At 45.7% G+C, this 16,549-nt stretch overlaps 1 protein-coding gene across 2 annotated transcripts in view; it reads right to left on the bottom strand.

Annotated features, from left to right (window-relative positions):
* LAPTM5 (lysosomal protein transmembrane 5) overlaps positions 1–13,794 on the bottom strand; it is a 21,091-nt gene extending 7,297 nt beyond the window's left edge. The window contains exons 1-2 of one of the 2 annotated variants that reach the window (XM_010087898.1): positions 13,626–13,794; positions 8,152–8,245 (exon numbers count right to left, since the gene is read on the bottom strand). In XM_010087898.1, the coding sequence (XP_010086200.1) occupies positions 8,152–8,245; positions 13,626–13,712 (181 nt within the window). In that variant the 5' untranslated portion in view covers positions 13,713–13,794. The remainder of the gene's footprint in view (positions 1–8,151; positions 8,246–13,625) is intronic. The other variant, XM_010087899.1, reaches the window with a different exon arrangement.
* Between the last annotated feature and the right edge of the window lie 2,755 nt (positions 13,795–16,549).

The following is a 16,549-nucleotide window of genomic DNA, read 5'->3' as shown; positions in this document are numbered from 1 at the left end:
CAGCACTGCAGGGGGGGTCTCACGAGAGAGGGTAACCCTCTTTTCCCTTTCTACATCCACTTTTTCATCTGTCTTCGAATTTTCTGTTTCTTTAGCTGCCGGTTGAGCAGGCTGTCAGCTCAGGCACATGGGAGCCAAAAGCCTCTGTTGCCTGGACTGAAATTGTAAACACCCTAGGCTACAGTATTAAGGTAAAATGAAGTAGAAAAAAAGGCAGAGTCCTTTTAGCTAATGATTAATAAGTCTGAGTTAGAAATTATTTTGAGACTCAAAGACAGATAAAGTAACCAACAGCAAAATCTGGTGAAAGATCTGCAAGATTCTCCAGCAGACAAGAATCATGAGTTTTAACCACCCACCGCCGGTGTGGCCCACAGAGTTTCAGGGTGAAATATCTCACCTCCGCTCTCTGTAGCTGTAGGGTGCAACACAGACATTAAAAATAAATATGTGAGGAGAACAACTTGAGCCAGTTTTACCTACAGGGCTGCAGGTAATCTTTGTCAGCTGTCGGGTGCAGGAAGGTGATCTCGTACCCACACGTACCTTCCTACTGAACAGATCCCAGGAAGCAATTTTCCCTCTTGGTACTGCACCCTGCCCTGGTGATGACTACCAAAGCTACACATTTGGTCTTTGCAGCAGTTTAGACAGTGTAAGGTTTTTTGTTTTTTGGTTTTTTTTGGTAATGTTGGTTTGCTTCTCAAAATAAAATAAAAAAAAAGGCAGTTCTCTCCAAAGGTAAAATAGCACTATTTTCGTTATCCCCCCCTGCATAATGTACAGTCTTTCACAGTGCCTCCTCCAACTCGCTCTCCAATTTCTTTCTTATTGCTTTACCTGAGTTTAAAATAGCAACAGTCTGTTTGCGGTCTCCAACTCCCATGTGCTTGAATAAAGGGTTTAATTTTATTAGAAAAGAGCCAAACTTTTAACTCTTCTGACTTTTTTAAAGTAACTGATCCTTTCCATAAGTACATTTCTTGATAATTAGAAATGTTTGATTACTGGTTCACTTCCCCCCTGCCAACTGCCCAATTTATTCCGTGGCTATTAAATAAATTTAGTGCCTAAGTATTTTTTCCATTACGCATTTCACTTGCTTTCATAAAGAAATCTAGAAATTGTGCTTTAGCCTGTTGGGATCCCTGATTTATTCCAGCTGCCCTGAAATCCTTCACTGCTCCATATTACCCATTTTTTTTTTTCCCATTAAAACGCCCCTCCATCTCCTCCAGCTTTGAGTGCTTGCCTATAGCTTTGGTACCACATCACATTTTTAGAGGGTGGGGGAGTATTTCGGTGTTCGGGCATACACCCAAGTGTCCTTAACTTACCTCCGAGCTTTGCTGACAAGAGAAAAAAATAATTTCCAAGGACCTTGAGGCAGAGAAACCCATCCCTCTTTTTCAGGCACGTAATACCAACACTGCTGTTTGCAGCAACAAAACATTTGCACCAGAGCAGTCACAGCTATACCATAATTCAGGTATGTTTGAGGGAGCAAATGCAAAGAGTCATCCCAGTTCAGAGGGAGAGCCATGCTGGAGAAGGGCAGATCTACCACCCAGTGATGCCCACAACATCTGGCAGGAGATGAGGGCTCATTAGATGCAGCAGCTGCAGCGTACGCAAACCATCAAGTACTGCATCTGGGCTCTGCTGAGCAGTGTGGGTATGGACAAATGCCAGCTGAAAAAAGGACCAAAGATGATGCTGAGCAGCTCTGGAGCCTTTCCAGGGTTGTAGAAGACCTGCCTGACAGCTGGGCTGAGCCACATCTGGCAGCGAGTGAGGGCTGGTGGCACCACCAGCAACACTCCTCACATCCTCATTCTGCTAGCAGAATGCACTTTATTTAATTTAAATGCATTGATACAAAAGATATTTTAACTTCCCTTACTATCTTCTCAAGAATTAGCGATGCACTTGAGTCTCATCTAGAAATGATGAGGAACCTTTGGTCTGGAAAGAAGCTCTGACCAGCACTTCCTTCCCTGAGCATGAGAAGCATCCTCCTTTATGGGGCTCAAAGGGTAAAACCCTCTGAGAAGGCTGCATCGCTCAAAGAGGCAAAAAAAGGGTTATCTTAAGAGAGGGAGCAACACTACGTGAGCTGCTGCACATGGAGGTGTCAGACACGCAAGACCTAATGGAGTGATCAAAAGTACCCAACAAACACTTAACCCCACATCAGGAAAAAAAGAGTTTTGATGGCACGAAACAAGAAAATAAATTTTACTTATAACCTGATAAAAACCCAAGTGCAGCATCCATTTACCGCAAAGTACTGAGAACTGAAATGCAGAAGAAGAAGTCTTAGGAATGAGCAAAGAACGAAACCCCAAATGAGAATGGAGAGGGCGATGGTGAACGGCCTTTAGTGCGAAGAGGCTGCTCACAGCTCTGCAGCTCTCAGGAGCCGTGGGAAAAGCCTCAGCTTCAAGGCAGAACACCAAACCCACTTCTCAGCAGCAAGACTGGAGAGACAAGGCTGTGTTCTAGTGAGCAATGAGCCAAAACTCAAAACAAAAAAGAGTTTAAGAAAGAAGACAGACTCAGCCCCTGTAGGAACAGTCCCGGTCCCATTAAACCCCAAGCTGCCTGAAGCCCTTTTCCCTGGTTTTTCTCCCAGAACCAGCAATGAGAAGTTTGCCCCAGAGAGGATTTATCTCTTTAGCACGGTGTTTTCTCAGATTCAAGACAGCTGTGTTTTTCTGCCTCTTTCTGCACGGTCTCATGCTCCAGCTCTCTCGGCAGGCTCGCTAATTAATTGGGCAACTGTCTGTTCCTTCTGCAGGCTAATTGCTGGCAGAATCCAGCTGAATTTTCCAAGCAAAGCCCAGATCAAAAAAAGCCTAAACAAAATAACAAAGACACAAAAAGTCTGCAACCCTACAGACACAAAGGGTTGGAAAGAAAAGGAAAACCAAGAGAAAACAACTTTCCACGCACTGTCTGCCTTCTATTTGTTTGCAACAAATATTTCTCTGTTCTGGGGATGTTTTAGCACCAAGAGATTTGATCTCGGTAATCAAAGATTTTACTTTACCAAAATAACTTCTGCCTTTGTGAGAACATATTTAGCAGATGGGAGCTGATGGCTTTTAGTCCTGCCTGTGCAAACCCTCCATGAGATGGGAATGCAGTACGTGGTAGAGAGAGGCCGGATGCCACCTGAAATACTTTGCAAGGGCTGGCAGAGTGGCAAGTTATTTTCCAAGAGCAGCAGTAGATCCCTGTAGCCACAGCAGACCCTAGAGACCAGGTTACTGTGGCTAACAGGCTCTTCCCATGCTCAGCATCTCTTGTTTGAAAATATAAGATGGTAAATTTTTTAAGTCTCTTCTGTATTTCCCTTCATGCTTAGTTGGCCTTTCTAGAGTGAATGTTTGTCTCTTTTGTCCTTAAAAACCCTCAGAAAAGGGCAAAATTTGGGAATTTTGAACCAAGCTGGAGCACCTGTATAATCTCAGACAAAGGGGCATCATTCCACGGTTTTCCCCTTTGTTCTTCCAGCATGTTCATCTATGTGCCTATCTCAGGAATAACCTGTTTTCCTCTACAGCACCTTAAAAAGTACCAGAGTATTCCAAGGATGGCAGGATTTGTCCCTGTAGAAGTTACACTGGCTCTTTGAGGCTGTTATTGCAAGATAAAAGGCAATTGGAAAATAAAAGAAACTCCAGATAAAAGGCAGAAAAATATTACAATGAATGATACAGCCTTGAACAGGGATACAGAGAGGTTTGTGAAATTGTAATTTTGGGAAATCTACAAACCTCGACTGGACAAAGCCCTGGGCAAGCCACCCCAGCTTTGGAGTCAGCCCCGTTTCAAGTAGGAGGTTGGACTGGAGACCTCCAGAGATTCTCTTTACTTTTGTTCTGATTCCATGATTGCAAAATCAGGCAGGGAAGAAATGTTGCTCCCCACAAGCCCTGCTTCACTCCTTTAAGCCCTAGAATATCCTACCTACAAGACTATTTCAGTTCCACAGCCCCCTCCAAACTGTCGGCGGTACTTTATTGCTGGCAGAGAGTGTGCTGAGAGCTTGTCCCCTCTGGGGTGCACCATTTTCCAAAAGAATATGGGGAAAAAAACAGCAGCAACAAATAAAAACCCATGCCCTTCCTTATGCTTTTTCTTACTCGAATTCTCTGAGGCTACCTGAGTCTCCCAGAGATCCCAGGAAATTTAAAGAGAAGGAATATCTCTGTGCTGTGAAGTAAATGCCGTTTTCTTGGGGATGTGGTGTAACCAGAATGGGGCCATACACCGGGGGCTCTGCAGAGCTGCTCTGGATGTTTGCAATGCTAGCAAGCAGTACCAAAAAACCCCACCCATCCAACAGGATGAGAGAGCCTTTATTTGCCAAATGTCTATTTTTTATGAACTTCACATCAGGGTTTTGTGCCCTGAGTGTAGCCAGGAGGGATGTTGAATGACTCCTAATATTTCCCATGAATGCAAGACAAACCCCTTTCTATTTCATGCCCCAATAAACTGGCATGGGAAATCCAAACCGGGCTCATAACGCTGTGGTTTAACAGTTGCACTCACAGAGCATCAAGGATGGCAGTGCTTGATTTGGTGCTGCTGATAAGCTGCAGGGAGTTGTTTCTGGAGAGCTGCATTCAACGGATGGGCAGGACCAGCAAGGGAAAGAAGCCTCCTGGTCCCTTTAGCCTGATCTGCTTTTCATCAGAGGAGGAGAGGGTATTTTTTGCATAGGATGTGGCATGCACAGGATATGCTGTGCACACAGGTCTTCAGGCATAACCGAGGTATTTTTCTTGGCTGACTGGACAGAAATTGAAATGACTTTTCCAGTTGTACTTTGTCCATAGTGGCAATTTTTATAGTCATTAATGAAAACTAAAATTGATTAACACTCAGACTGTACACAGACAGGAATTGAAGACATCCTAAAGTACTGACCTATAGCAAGCAGTGGGGTGTAACCTTCTCAAGGCATAAAACCATTCACGTTAGTGGCTTAGAAGTGGTCAAGGGTTTTTAATTGAAATGTTTTGGGGGGGGATTCCTTTTGGTTTTATTTTTCCAGCAGGAAAAGCTAGTCTGCCAAAGCTCATATGCTTTCAGGAATGAAGTACTGCCAAGAAGACTTTTGCTAGGAAGGCTTCTCAGCTCCAGGATGAGATTTCAACTAGACTGGAAATGGGGGAGGCTGCATGGGGAAATGCACATCCAAATTTCTGTTGTACATGAGATAGAGCATAGAGATGCTCTTCCAAATCACAGCTGAATGCCCCAAATCACTATGCAGCAAAGTTTGTCTCCTGTTCCCTTTGCCTGGCCAGATTAATCTTGTGTTGTTTCTTAAATATTAGTTAGATAGTAAATTTAGATCTACTTCAGATGAACCAGCATCCTGGCAGTGACCCCACCAGGGGTGGGAAAATCATCTTCAAGGCTCCCAAAGGCAAAGAAAAACCTGAATCTTCTTCCCATTTTAATCCAACATTTCCAGCAGGTCTTATATTAATTTCTTGGTCAACTTTAATTGGAAATCAAATTTCAGAGGAGCACTCTGTGCTGCCTGGGACATCTTCTAAGACAAGACAGCAAGGAGTAGCAGGCTGCAAGGGACAGAGCATCCCTCTTCTAAGGGCGGCTGACCCAGTCACCCTTCCCATTACCCTGGCAATCTCAAAAACCTACAACAATCCCCATTCTTTCCCTCCCTGACCATACCTGTGGAAGTGGAGGCGCATCCCATACCCTCTTCTTAAGGCAGCAAAACATACTGCTGAGAAATCTTGAGGGAGCTCTGATTCCTTATAAAGAACTCCTATATGTATCTTTTTTTTTGCTCCTGTATCATGTGAAAAGCATTTTCCCATAAATCTTGCCTTGTTTATATTCTCAGGCCACGACTACAGTGTTAGCATTATATATTCTGAGGCGTGCTTTAATCTGGCAGGATTTACAAATAGAGCAGCAGATGCTGAGGGCTTCGACAGAACCTCTCCTCAAATTGTTCTCCAACTCTTCCATCTGGGTTTTGAAGTCAGATTGAACTTTTTGTACTGCTTTGCTACATTGCTTCCCTGCTAGTTTCTGGAAATAGAAGGGTTGCACTGTGTTTATTCCAACTACAATCACAATCTCCCAAGCAAAGCCCTTTGAAACACTTGGGAAGAGAAGCCAAGTGGAAGTGCTGGGGATTTCATTATAAAATGTTCCTTTTTTGTGTAGGAGGCAGTGGAAGAGAGGGGAGGGGGAAGACCTGTCATTTTGCTTGTGTGGGAAGAGGGAGGGTTGTTAAAAACGGGGCCAATTTCACCCAGAATGGTTATAGTCTTAAAGAAAACCCTCCAGATTTGCAGAAATGTACATCTTGCTTAGAAAGCATATAGTGGTTTCATATGGGAATTATCTGAAAAATCTGTCTCAACGCTTTGTTTATTTTTCTTTAAAGAACATTTCATTTAGATACTTGAAAAATAAGACTTATTGGCCTTGGATGATCTTTCTGCAAAAAATAATGAAAAAAATTGTAATTTTTACATAACTGTATCTATGGGAAAGTATTCTGATCTGCAGATATCATGTTCAATTTTCAGCAGTTCAGATCACTATATTAGTCAGAACACGTGTGCGTGCTCCACCATCAGGAAAAAATATTTCCAACTATGTCCATGTCCAAGCCAGGTACGTCAAACAAAACAAAACCAAAAACCTACAAAAAACCCAAACAAGGGAGGAAGACCTTAAAGTCACACGTGCATTATGTTCTTCAGCTTTTATCTGTAAAATTAAGACTAGAAACTACATAAATGGAAAACTGGATTCTCCTACCTTTGTTGTGCTTATCCCATACACCCAGAAAGCAGCCGGGTTTTAGAGCTTGTTCGGGATATTGTGTGTTGCCCCAATGGGAAAGCTCATCAGAAAGCATTTTCCAAAGCAGTCAGCGTGTAAGTCTGCACCGAGAAACCTCTGTGGACTGTAGCTAATCAAAGTAGCCTCCAACCCACCCAGACTGGACTATTTTGGAAATAATGCCCCGTGTGAAAGATGTGAACCATCCCAGCAGACCCTTCCTTGGTGTCCTATATTAGCAGGACTCACCCAAATTTCCATTTTCCGCTCAGTGTTGATGCTTTTCAAAACAGCTTTGGTGGATCACAGTGGTGCCTCCTAAAACCTCTTTTGAAAAATGTGAACCCATCTGTTAGCAATACCTTCACCCAGACAGCGACGATGCCTGTTCTGGTGCTTTCCACTACGTCTGACTCCTACCCTGGGGACAAGTGAGTTTGGAATGTGCAGGAATCTGCTGCACTTGGTTTCCTCTTCCTCCACTGACAAGGGGCCACTCTGTGCATGCTTGCAGCAAGGGAAGGACATGCTGGAAAAGCAGGGACCAGGCAAGTCCTTGCTGCTGTGAGTTGCATTTTTCTCTGACTACGAGCCTTCCCCGTAGGGAGAGACAACGCAGGGGGTGGGAGCCTGGTTTACGTCTTTCTGCACACAGCGGAGAAGGGTTATCTCAGCTTGTGGTTTTACACTGAAAAGTGACTAAGAAAAGGAAAAAGCACCCTGTGTTTGCTGCTTCCAGACAGCTTCACACCAGATTAGTCTCGTGAAGTAATATTTGAGGTTTGGAGAGTTATTTTCTTTTAAATGGCACCCCGCATGAGATACTGCCAGGACTCTGAAAGCTAAGCTAGATCCTGCCAAGCTTGAGCCATAGGAATTCAATCAACCATGACGAATGTGATGCTTGTGACTATCTGTGGGATATGAAACTGCCTGGCTGCTTCTTCCAGACAACTGATGTTCTGCAAAAAACCACCAGGGCTTGGGAAAATCTGGGGTTGGAGGCCAAAGAGACACGGGTGGGGGGGGGAAGGGAAGGGGGCTGGGTGGCTCTCTGGAGTGCCTTAGACGACTCTGGGCTCCACATTGGTCTCCAAAAAAGCCAACACAGCCATGGCCTAAAACAAATTCCAAGTCTTCAGAGTCTAATTTTAATCTCTGCATCTGAGCTTTTGGCCCATCTGCTCTGAATACCCATTCCCAATTTTTTTTCATGAAAAAGAAAGAAGGACCAATGCAGGACCTCAGGCTCCCTCTCAACCCCACAGACCCTTGCTGCTTTCCAACATCCTGGTGACCTACCGATTCTGTAGTAATCCTTGTCCAGGTCTTTGCAGAAGCCCTTCCCACTCGCCACCTCCAGGGAATACTCAATCAGCAGCAGAACGCTCATAACCTGGGAGAACAAAAGCAAAAGACACAATTCAATGGACCTTGGGCCAACTTCCTATCAATACATTTGTTTCCAGGGAGCATGGAATGGCCACAGTCCTAAATGCAGGATGGGTCTCCAAGTGAGACAGTGGTGAAGGGTTTAAAATCCTGTACAAGGAAATACTGAGGCAAAAGTTATCGGTTTATTAATGGTTTGGGTTTAACTGTCTTCTGCCAGCTTCTGAAGGAAGCGTTAGGAGCACCCATTCTGCAGACTGCTGGGGACAGGAGCCATCAAAAAAAGTGACATCAACAAAAAAGAGTTTGTAATGAAGAGGTGAATAAGAGAAGCTGTTTTTTCTGGAGTGCACAACCTCTGTCTGTGAGACGTCAGAACCCCACACCGGTGCAGGAAGCAAGCTTGTATCTGCCACCAAGATCAACACAAACTCATGCACCATATAGCTGAAACAACTTTTCCACAATAGCTATAGCAGCTTTTCGTTTCAAAAAATGGTTAAAGAAGCGATGCAGACAAGGAGGAACCGGAACTGCTGTGGCCTGTGCTGGTGTTTGCAAACTTCACGTATGGGAAACGGCACAAAACCAGCGACGGCAGGGACACGAGGCAAACCTAAGCGTTAGGTGAGCAGAAGGGAGAATATTTTCTGCCTTTTGCAAAGCAGTGGCAGGAGGTGCCATACGAGATCTGACGTATAGTCAGATGCCTCCTGCGCTAGGGCTGACATTGCAAACAAAAGGAGAGGAAAGAAAGGCATCGCGGTGCCCTGAAATGGGGAAGCGAGGCTGGGAGGGACGGCTTGCAGCAGGGACGGGAACTGAACACAGACTCTGTGCTAGCTGCAGGAGACCTAGAAACTATCTTCAAAACCAAATTCATCACCTTGCTGTGCCGCAAGGTAGAAGTGCAGTTTCCAGAAGAGCTGTAGCACATCCCTCAGAGCCCTTTGCTTCTAGAGCGAGCATCCGCCAAGCCACACTCTTGCTGCGGTGGGGACCGGGACCCTGTCACACCACTACCCTTCCCTCTGAATTCAAACTGCTGCCTGGAGTCTGAGCTGGAAGGAAGGCTGTGCCTTTCTCCTGGCTTGTCTCAGACTGCTCAACAGCTACATGAGACACTGTGCTTTTTTAAATTTTTTTTGCCGTGCAGTAAAAGATCTTCACAATTTTTTCGTGAAGCTGATAGGAAAAGGAGAAATATCTAGATCTCATTACATGGGGACACAAGAAAGTTAACATGAATTCAGTTTCACGTAACAGTGTTTGAAGTCTCATGGAAGCACTAAACCTTGTCAATGATGAAATAACATCGACCTGAAGTTTCTTTACACTTACAGTCTCCCTGCGATGTGAAGGATAACTAACCTTGCACGCTGACTTCTAGTGCCCTGACTTGTCTGAGGGGTTTCATGTACACGCTCACAAAGAGATTTCACTTCCCTTATTGCTGCTGTTGGTCAAACCCCTCAGATGTCAGCATGGGAAATATAGAAAGAAATTGCTTTTTCAGGTTTCTGTTGAAGGGAGGCCTGAGCAGAACGGATGACCTGAGCCCTTAACATCAGTTTCGTTCCTGGAAAAGTGAGCGAGCACAGGACACCAAATCCCAAACGCTCCCATCCCAGATGGATTTACAGCCAGAGCAGAGCCAGAGCCTAAACTTCAGTATTAAAAACCATCTCTAATGTCTATCAAAGAGGGGAACAGGGGAGCAGAAGTGGTCCTGGTTTCTGTGCAGGTGTTGAAATGAGCCACACAACCAGACCAGCTGCAGCCACGTAAAATACACGTCAGATAGAAAACCCAAGCCCAGCCTGAAAGATCAAGCAGAAGATTTTCAAAGTGAAAGTTGGTTTAAACTTTCCATTTAAAAGGGCTTTTGCATAGAAAGAACAAACCACTAAACTGCAATGAGATAAAACAGACAATGATCTGCATGTCTTTCCCTCGGCTCTCCATCACAAGCGCTGCATGAGGACCAGGACACCTCTCCATCGCCTGGCTTTGGGTTTGACACACTGCTGCCTGGCATCTGACAATCTCATTTATTCTTGTAGAGAAAGTACATACAAGGTGACGAAACCCCTACAGCGGGCTGCTCGCCTCAAGCTGAGAAGAAGGTGAAGAAAGATTGATGTGGTGTCTGCCCGGCACTCCTTGCTCCGCAGGGCTGTGTATGTTCTCACTCGAGAGTCACCCTTCGGCTGCAGAAGAAACCGAAAGGTTCCCGTTTCAGACAGTCAGGACTACTCAGACTGTTCAGTTCCCTTTCCTATTGCTATGTCACGACAGGAGAGAGGCAGGCTTAAAATAAGAAATTTCACCTCCCGGTGCTCAATTCACAGCTCACTGCAGTCTGCCAGCCCCTCCACCAGCCTGTCCTTCATTTATCTCCCACAGCTACAGCTTTTGGAGGACATCTCTCACCTTATTGCTGCCTCCATTTAAAAGAAATACTTCAAGTTTCTTGGTAAAAGATTTGTAACACCAGGAAATGAAGTGACTTCGCCACATAGTGTAGGACTGAGGATTGGGGGTGTCTTGCAAAACAGAGTCTTAACAGCATGATGTACGCAGCCCCCATTCCCTGGTGAATAATTTTCCTGCAGCTGCAGTAGGGTTAAACTGCTGTTAGAGGTGGTGTCATGTGCCTTTTTTTCCTGAAATATGTGCAGCTTGACTAATCTCCAAATAATTTGTCTTTATGCACAGGGCCTTGGTGTGACGGCTGCTCCTTTTTTTTTTTTTTTTTTTCTCTCACCACACCCAGTGTTTCTGCAAGAAGAGCTTGAAGCCATAATGAGCAGGGGTCAATGGGGACAGAGAGATGGTGCTCCAACAGTGCACGGGGGTGCTGCGGAGGTTTCTGACAGCAGAGCAGGTGACACCCAGCGCTTTGGAGTCAAATCACACCAGATAGAAATGTCACACTTTCAGTGCTTTGCCTTTTCTTTGTTTAATTTAAAAGTGGTGGTCTTGGCAGGGTAGGATGAAGTGAGGAGTAGTTTTAGCTCCCATTTGGTTTCCTTTCAAAACATTTCATCTTTTCTCCTTCCTGCTGCCTCCTTCTCCCCCTCTTGCTTGTACAACAGAGATGCTCCAGGAGGCTGAGGGAGCAGCACGGGGTCTGCTGAGCATCTCAGGTCAGCTACAGCCTGGTGAAGCGCCATGAATCACGGCTCTGTGCCAACAGCAGTCACCTCCACAGGTGAGGACTGAGCCTCGGGGAGGTCCCAGAGATGAGACTCTGCTCCTTGAGTCAAAGAGCTGACTAAGCTACAGACATGTTGCTTTCTGAGACCTCCGATGGGTCTAATCAAGGACTAGCAGCAAGGGAACGGCAGGTTTTCTGCCCATGCTGTATGCACAGGAGCAACTTTCCAGCCTTGTTGTTGGAGCTAATGTCAAATAACTTGAGTTTCTTCATGCCAGGGAGGAGCCAATAAGCAGAAGGACAAATTGCTCCATGCTTTCTTTGAAAGTCACCTGCAAGTCACCTCGCAACACCCAGTGAAACTCTGCTAATCACACAGCTCTGTCCCCTCCTTGTTGCTCTCCTTCTTCTTCCTCGTTTGTTTGAGGATGCCCACAATTTATTTCAGCTGTCTATGGAGAGATCAGCAGTGAGACAAATCTAATTTATAGGAGGACAAGACATCACCACAAAGCCTGAGAGTTGGTGTTTGATGGCGTTACTATCACCCAGCATCACTTTGATTCATCACTAGGACCCACAGCAATCATTTATACCGATACAAACCAACAGTATTGATGTAGGAAATCATCCAAGTCACTGCTGAGTTATAAATCCCCTTTTCTTTCTCCCTCCCTCTGCCCATCTGCAGCTACATGATCAAAAAGGTGGAGAAAAGGTAGGGAAAAAATACCTGTTATTCTGTGTTATCTCTTAAAGCAGTAAGACAAGACAACCTTCTCCAAAAATCAAACTGTTTCCCAAGGGGTTCTGTGGAAAAGAAACTTGCTGCGATGACGCAGTAGGTACAGACACCCTGGGACCCACAGAGCCTTGGGGTTAGAGGATCTGGTATTGCAGAGCATGTTAGTTGCTAGTGCTCCCTGGCACCACAAGCCAAACGAGGGAGGTGCAGAGATGCTGTGTCCAAGCACAGCCACCCCCATCACTCTCCACCTCTAACAACCCACAGCGCTGCTGACTCCTGGCATGTTTGTAAAATCCTATCATTCACCGAATGCTTTCCCTTTACCTTACTCCCTGACAAAGCGTCTAAGCTGATATCTAAGAAATCTAAGATTTCTTTGCCTTTCATTTCATGCGTTGGATCCTCCACCAACCTATGCAGGCATGGTGTCATGGAGTCAAACCCACTAAACCAGCAGGTCAGAGGCGTCTCTTGGCTTTGTGTGAGTGAGGAGGGGGCTACAGTGCAGTGAGGATTTGCTCAGGCAGCTTGGATTGCTCTTGCTGCCCCAGGAAAGCAAACCGATGCTGCAGGAAGACCATGGCGCGTCCTTCCCACGCTGACACAGCTGCCATACCCAGCACGTGTTTGCAGGCTACAGCTCCCCAAAATTCTGCTTCTCTTGTGCACGGAGCAGGTTCAGAGCCCCTGTTAACCGTTATCGCCCCGCAGGCTCCCAGCCCGTGACTGTGCACACCAAGTGCCACAGATGGGCTTATTTTAAGTCCTTCTGACGTGCGAGAAACCACATCCTCCGTACGACCGAAAGCCACCTGAAAGCAGCTCTGCGCAGCTAGGTGGAGGGGAGGAAACGTCCCTCTGGGCTCTGCTGCTCGCTGCCATCTGTGCCCACCCCTGAGCAGTTACGCCAGCTGCCTGGCAGCTGAACAGCCACAGACCCAAACGGAAACTAAAACTCTGCTTATCGTGTCCAACTGGCTGTAGAGAGAGAAACAAGGCAGCTTTGCCCATCCGCCCTTTGCTTGAATGGGACCTACATCCCTCCTCTCTCCAGCAACTCATAATTTCAGCCATCCCACAGTTTCCAGTGCCGATGTGCTGCCCAGTTTCTAACCACCAGGTTCAGGTAGCTGTGCTGAGCCCTGGACAAGCTACACACCCCTGCGTGGGTAAAAGCTCCCGCAAGGGAGAAGCAGGAGTGAGTTTCCATGAGCTCCAATCGGTAGAGCCAGGGAAAATAGAGTTAAAAAACCCTCCCTGTACAATAAATTTCTTCCGTCCCCCACCCTTCCCCAGATAGCTTCTCCTCTTTTGTCCATTCCTCTTAAATATTTTTTTCCTCTTTTGGGAACACAGAAAAGTCAACAGCCAGGAAACCTTGTGATCTGCAACGATGACACCTCTGCAAAGATTACACCTCCACCTCTCTTTTCTCGTATCCCCCTCCCTGTCCCCCCTTGCAGTCCTGTAACTTACCATGTGGAAGATCCCTAGAGCGACTGTTGCTGTTTTGATGTTGAAGCAGCAACATTTGGGGGGCTCGGTGGCCATTTGGGCAGTCATTGTCTGCTCCCTCTGCACAGCTGGGCGTTAATGAGGTTGAATTTGCAGCAACCGCCCCACTGAAAAGCAAAGCGAGCGGCGCAGCTCCACTTCCTTCCTGGTCTATAAATGTGTTAAGTCATCTACAAAGTCACATGAGGTCTTTGATTTCTCAATAATAAAGAAAGCAAAATTGTGTTGCTTTTTCTAACAGATCTTTAACGGCTTGTACATCCCAGATGGCAAATGTAAGCAGAAACGTTGCTTCGGGCAGGTGGTGACCAGAAAGTGGTGAGGAGGGATCTGAAGCAGGGTGCAGCTTTGTCCTACAAAAATCATCAGAAACAAAAGCAGGGGGCCAAGAATTTCACCTTAAACTTGACCCGCTGTTTTCACAGTGAAGCATCCAAATTCCTCAGTTTGGAGCTGCTTGTTCCTTGCCAGCAAAGGCTCCGATCTCTGGAAGCGATCCTGGGAGCCAATGCTTGGACAGCCCTGGACTCTGGGACCAGGAGGATGGTGGGACTCCAAGGGCCAGGGTTGTTGGCTGAGAGACCTGCAGATTTGCTCCCAGTTCCTGGGACAGCTGGTGTGATTTATGTTCATCAGCTCCTGGAAAAGAAAAGCAATGGAGAGATCTGAGCCTGGTGATTAGCCACTGTGCAGGACAGCAGACTGTCTACCCCTGCTTGAATTTACTAAGATGTGCTCTTCACTATGTATTTATTACCATTCCCATAAAGAAACATTTTTCTTTTCCTCTTTCCATTCCCTATGGGACAGAAAAGTCATAATAATAAAAGTCAGATAAATGCCGGTAAATGTAATGAGGGTGTTGGGCACACTCAAACAAGCTCTCGGGGGACTTGTGTGCCAGCACTGGTTTCACCATCCCAAAGGCACCCACGGAGTTTATTACTTTGTGCTTCCAGGGGCGTTCCCAGCCAGCATACCATCAGGTCCCTACAGTGCTTAGGCAGAGAGGTTTTTTGATTGTTCTTATGAAACTAAAAGCACAAATTCCACCTCAATGCCGGGAAATAACTGTTCTGCAGCCATCCAAATTTGTATAGAGTGCTACACATCCAGCTATGTTATGGGAGATGTGCTGGAAAGTCTGGTTGCGTGGAAGTTCCACAGTGATGCATTTTCAGAGAAAGTCAGGAGTTTTGGGCAGCGATGGTATGAAACAGAAGTAGCTGAATGCCCCTGGAGACACTGCATCTGAGAGAAGGTCAACTTATAACTTAAACCACATGGTCCATAAAAGATTGTCCGTGCCTTTCTGCCCAGGGTCCCCCTCCAGATCCAGAGATCTCAGCAGCCCAAAGACATTGCAGGGCAGGGCAGGGTCAGCGCAGTTGGGTCCCGTTGCATATTCCCATGGTTTTCTTTGGAATCTCACCAAATCTGACAGTTTATTACTTCAGTCTCAGCTTTTGAAGTCACATGGTTCTCTGTTTCTTGGTTTTTTTTTTCTTTTTTTTTTTTTTCCCCTTTAAGGGTGCCTCTGTGTTTTTCACTCTTGCATTTCTGGGAAACTGTTCACAGATAAGAGCTAAGCACAGCTGAACGGAAACAGAAAAGGGAAAGGATTCTTCTTTTTTTTTTTTTTTTTTTTTCCCCCCCACTGTTTGGTGATCACACTGCATTCTAGCCGATCTCCTAACAAGCTGGGGAAGAAGATGGACTCATATTCTTCAAAAACCTGACGAGAGCAGTACAACTCCTGCCCTGCGGTTGGCAGGAGGCTGAAAGCAGCCTTGTGGTACCCCTGGGGACCAGCTTTGAGTCAGAGCTGACACTGCCATGGATAGCTTGTGCTCTCCACCATCCATCGGTTCAAGAAAAATGTTCAAATGCAAAAAAAAAAAAAAAAAAAGAAAAAAAAAAAAGAAAAAGAAAGGCTGAGCATCCTGGTAGACAGTGGAAGTTGAGTTAGTTTTAAAGCTAGCTCAGGGTGACTCAGCCCAGGGCTGCATGGGCAGTTTAATGGGTTTTTTTAATTTCAGTCCAAGTCCATGGCTTCAACTAGAGTTGAAAATTTCCTTGCAAACCCATCTGAGCCCATGCTGCTGAGCCCACAGAAATTCATGCTCGCCAAGAATAGAGAGATCTGCTTTCCTTCTACACCGCTTCCCCTGCAGGGCCCTCAGCGGGCTCCGCAGAGGTGGGCAGGCGTCGTTATCCCTTTCCTACAGATGGGAAACTGAGAAATTTGTGTACGACCACCCTGGTTCCTGGAGATACCAATGGCCAGAAGAGAGCAGGGAAGGTAACCAGTGCCTGTGGATTCACAGGCTGCTCAGTTTATGAGGAGAGAGTTCATTGCAAGGAAAACATGGAATTTATAGATGCTGAAGTCATAGCATTGGCAAAAGGTGGCATCACTGTAAGTTAGATTTCTGCAATCCACTCAAAACCTGCCTGGTTTCTGAACAGTTCCAGATTTCAAGGATCAATTTTTTTTATCCAGAGTGAATTTGAAAGATGTTTGGTCTCGCTCCTCACCAGTGTGAGTTTTTACAGATTCTGCCTCTGTTTAAGATGGGAAATAAAGTAACTTCTACAGTGTATGGTTATGGGTCTCCCGTCACAAGAGACCTCCTGCAATTTCCTGCCTTCACATGCGAAGGCAAATCCATGGCAGCAGCTGGGAAATGCTCCTTCCAGATACTTTTTGTTTATTTGCAGAGGTAAAGATTTTGTCATGCAATAGAACATTACTGAAGGATTTGGGCTGAAGCACCCAAAACGTGATCTCCTATTTGTTTTAAAGACATATCTTTCTATGTACGACGGGAAATATTTTCAAAGCTCTTTAACCACTGAGGGGGTTTATCTTACTTTACTTCAAG

The sequence above is a fragment of the Pterocles gutturalis genome, unplaced genomic scaffold (assembly GCF_000699245.1).
Source record: "Pterocles gutturalis isolate BGI_N339 unplaced genomic scaffold, ASM69924v1 scaffold38151, whole genome shotgun sequence".
Taxonomy (NCBI): Eukaryota; Metazoa; Chordata; class Aves; order Pterocliformes; family Pteroclidae; genus Pterocles; species Pterocles gutturalis.
This window is presented reverse-complemented; position numbering and strand designations above follow the sequence as displayed.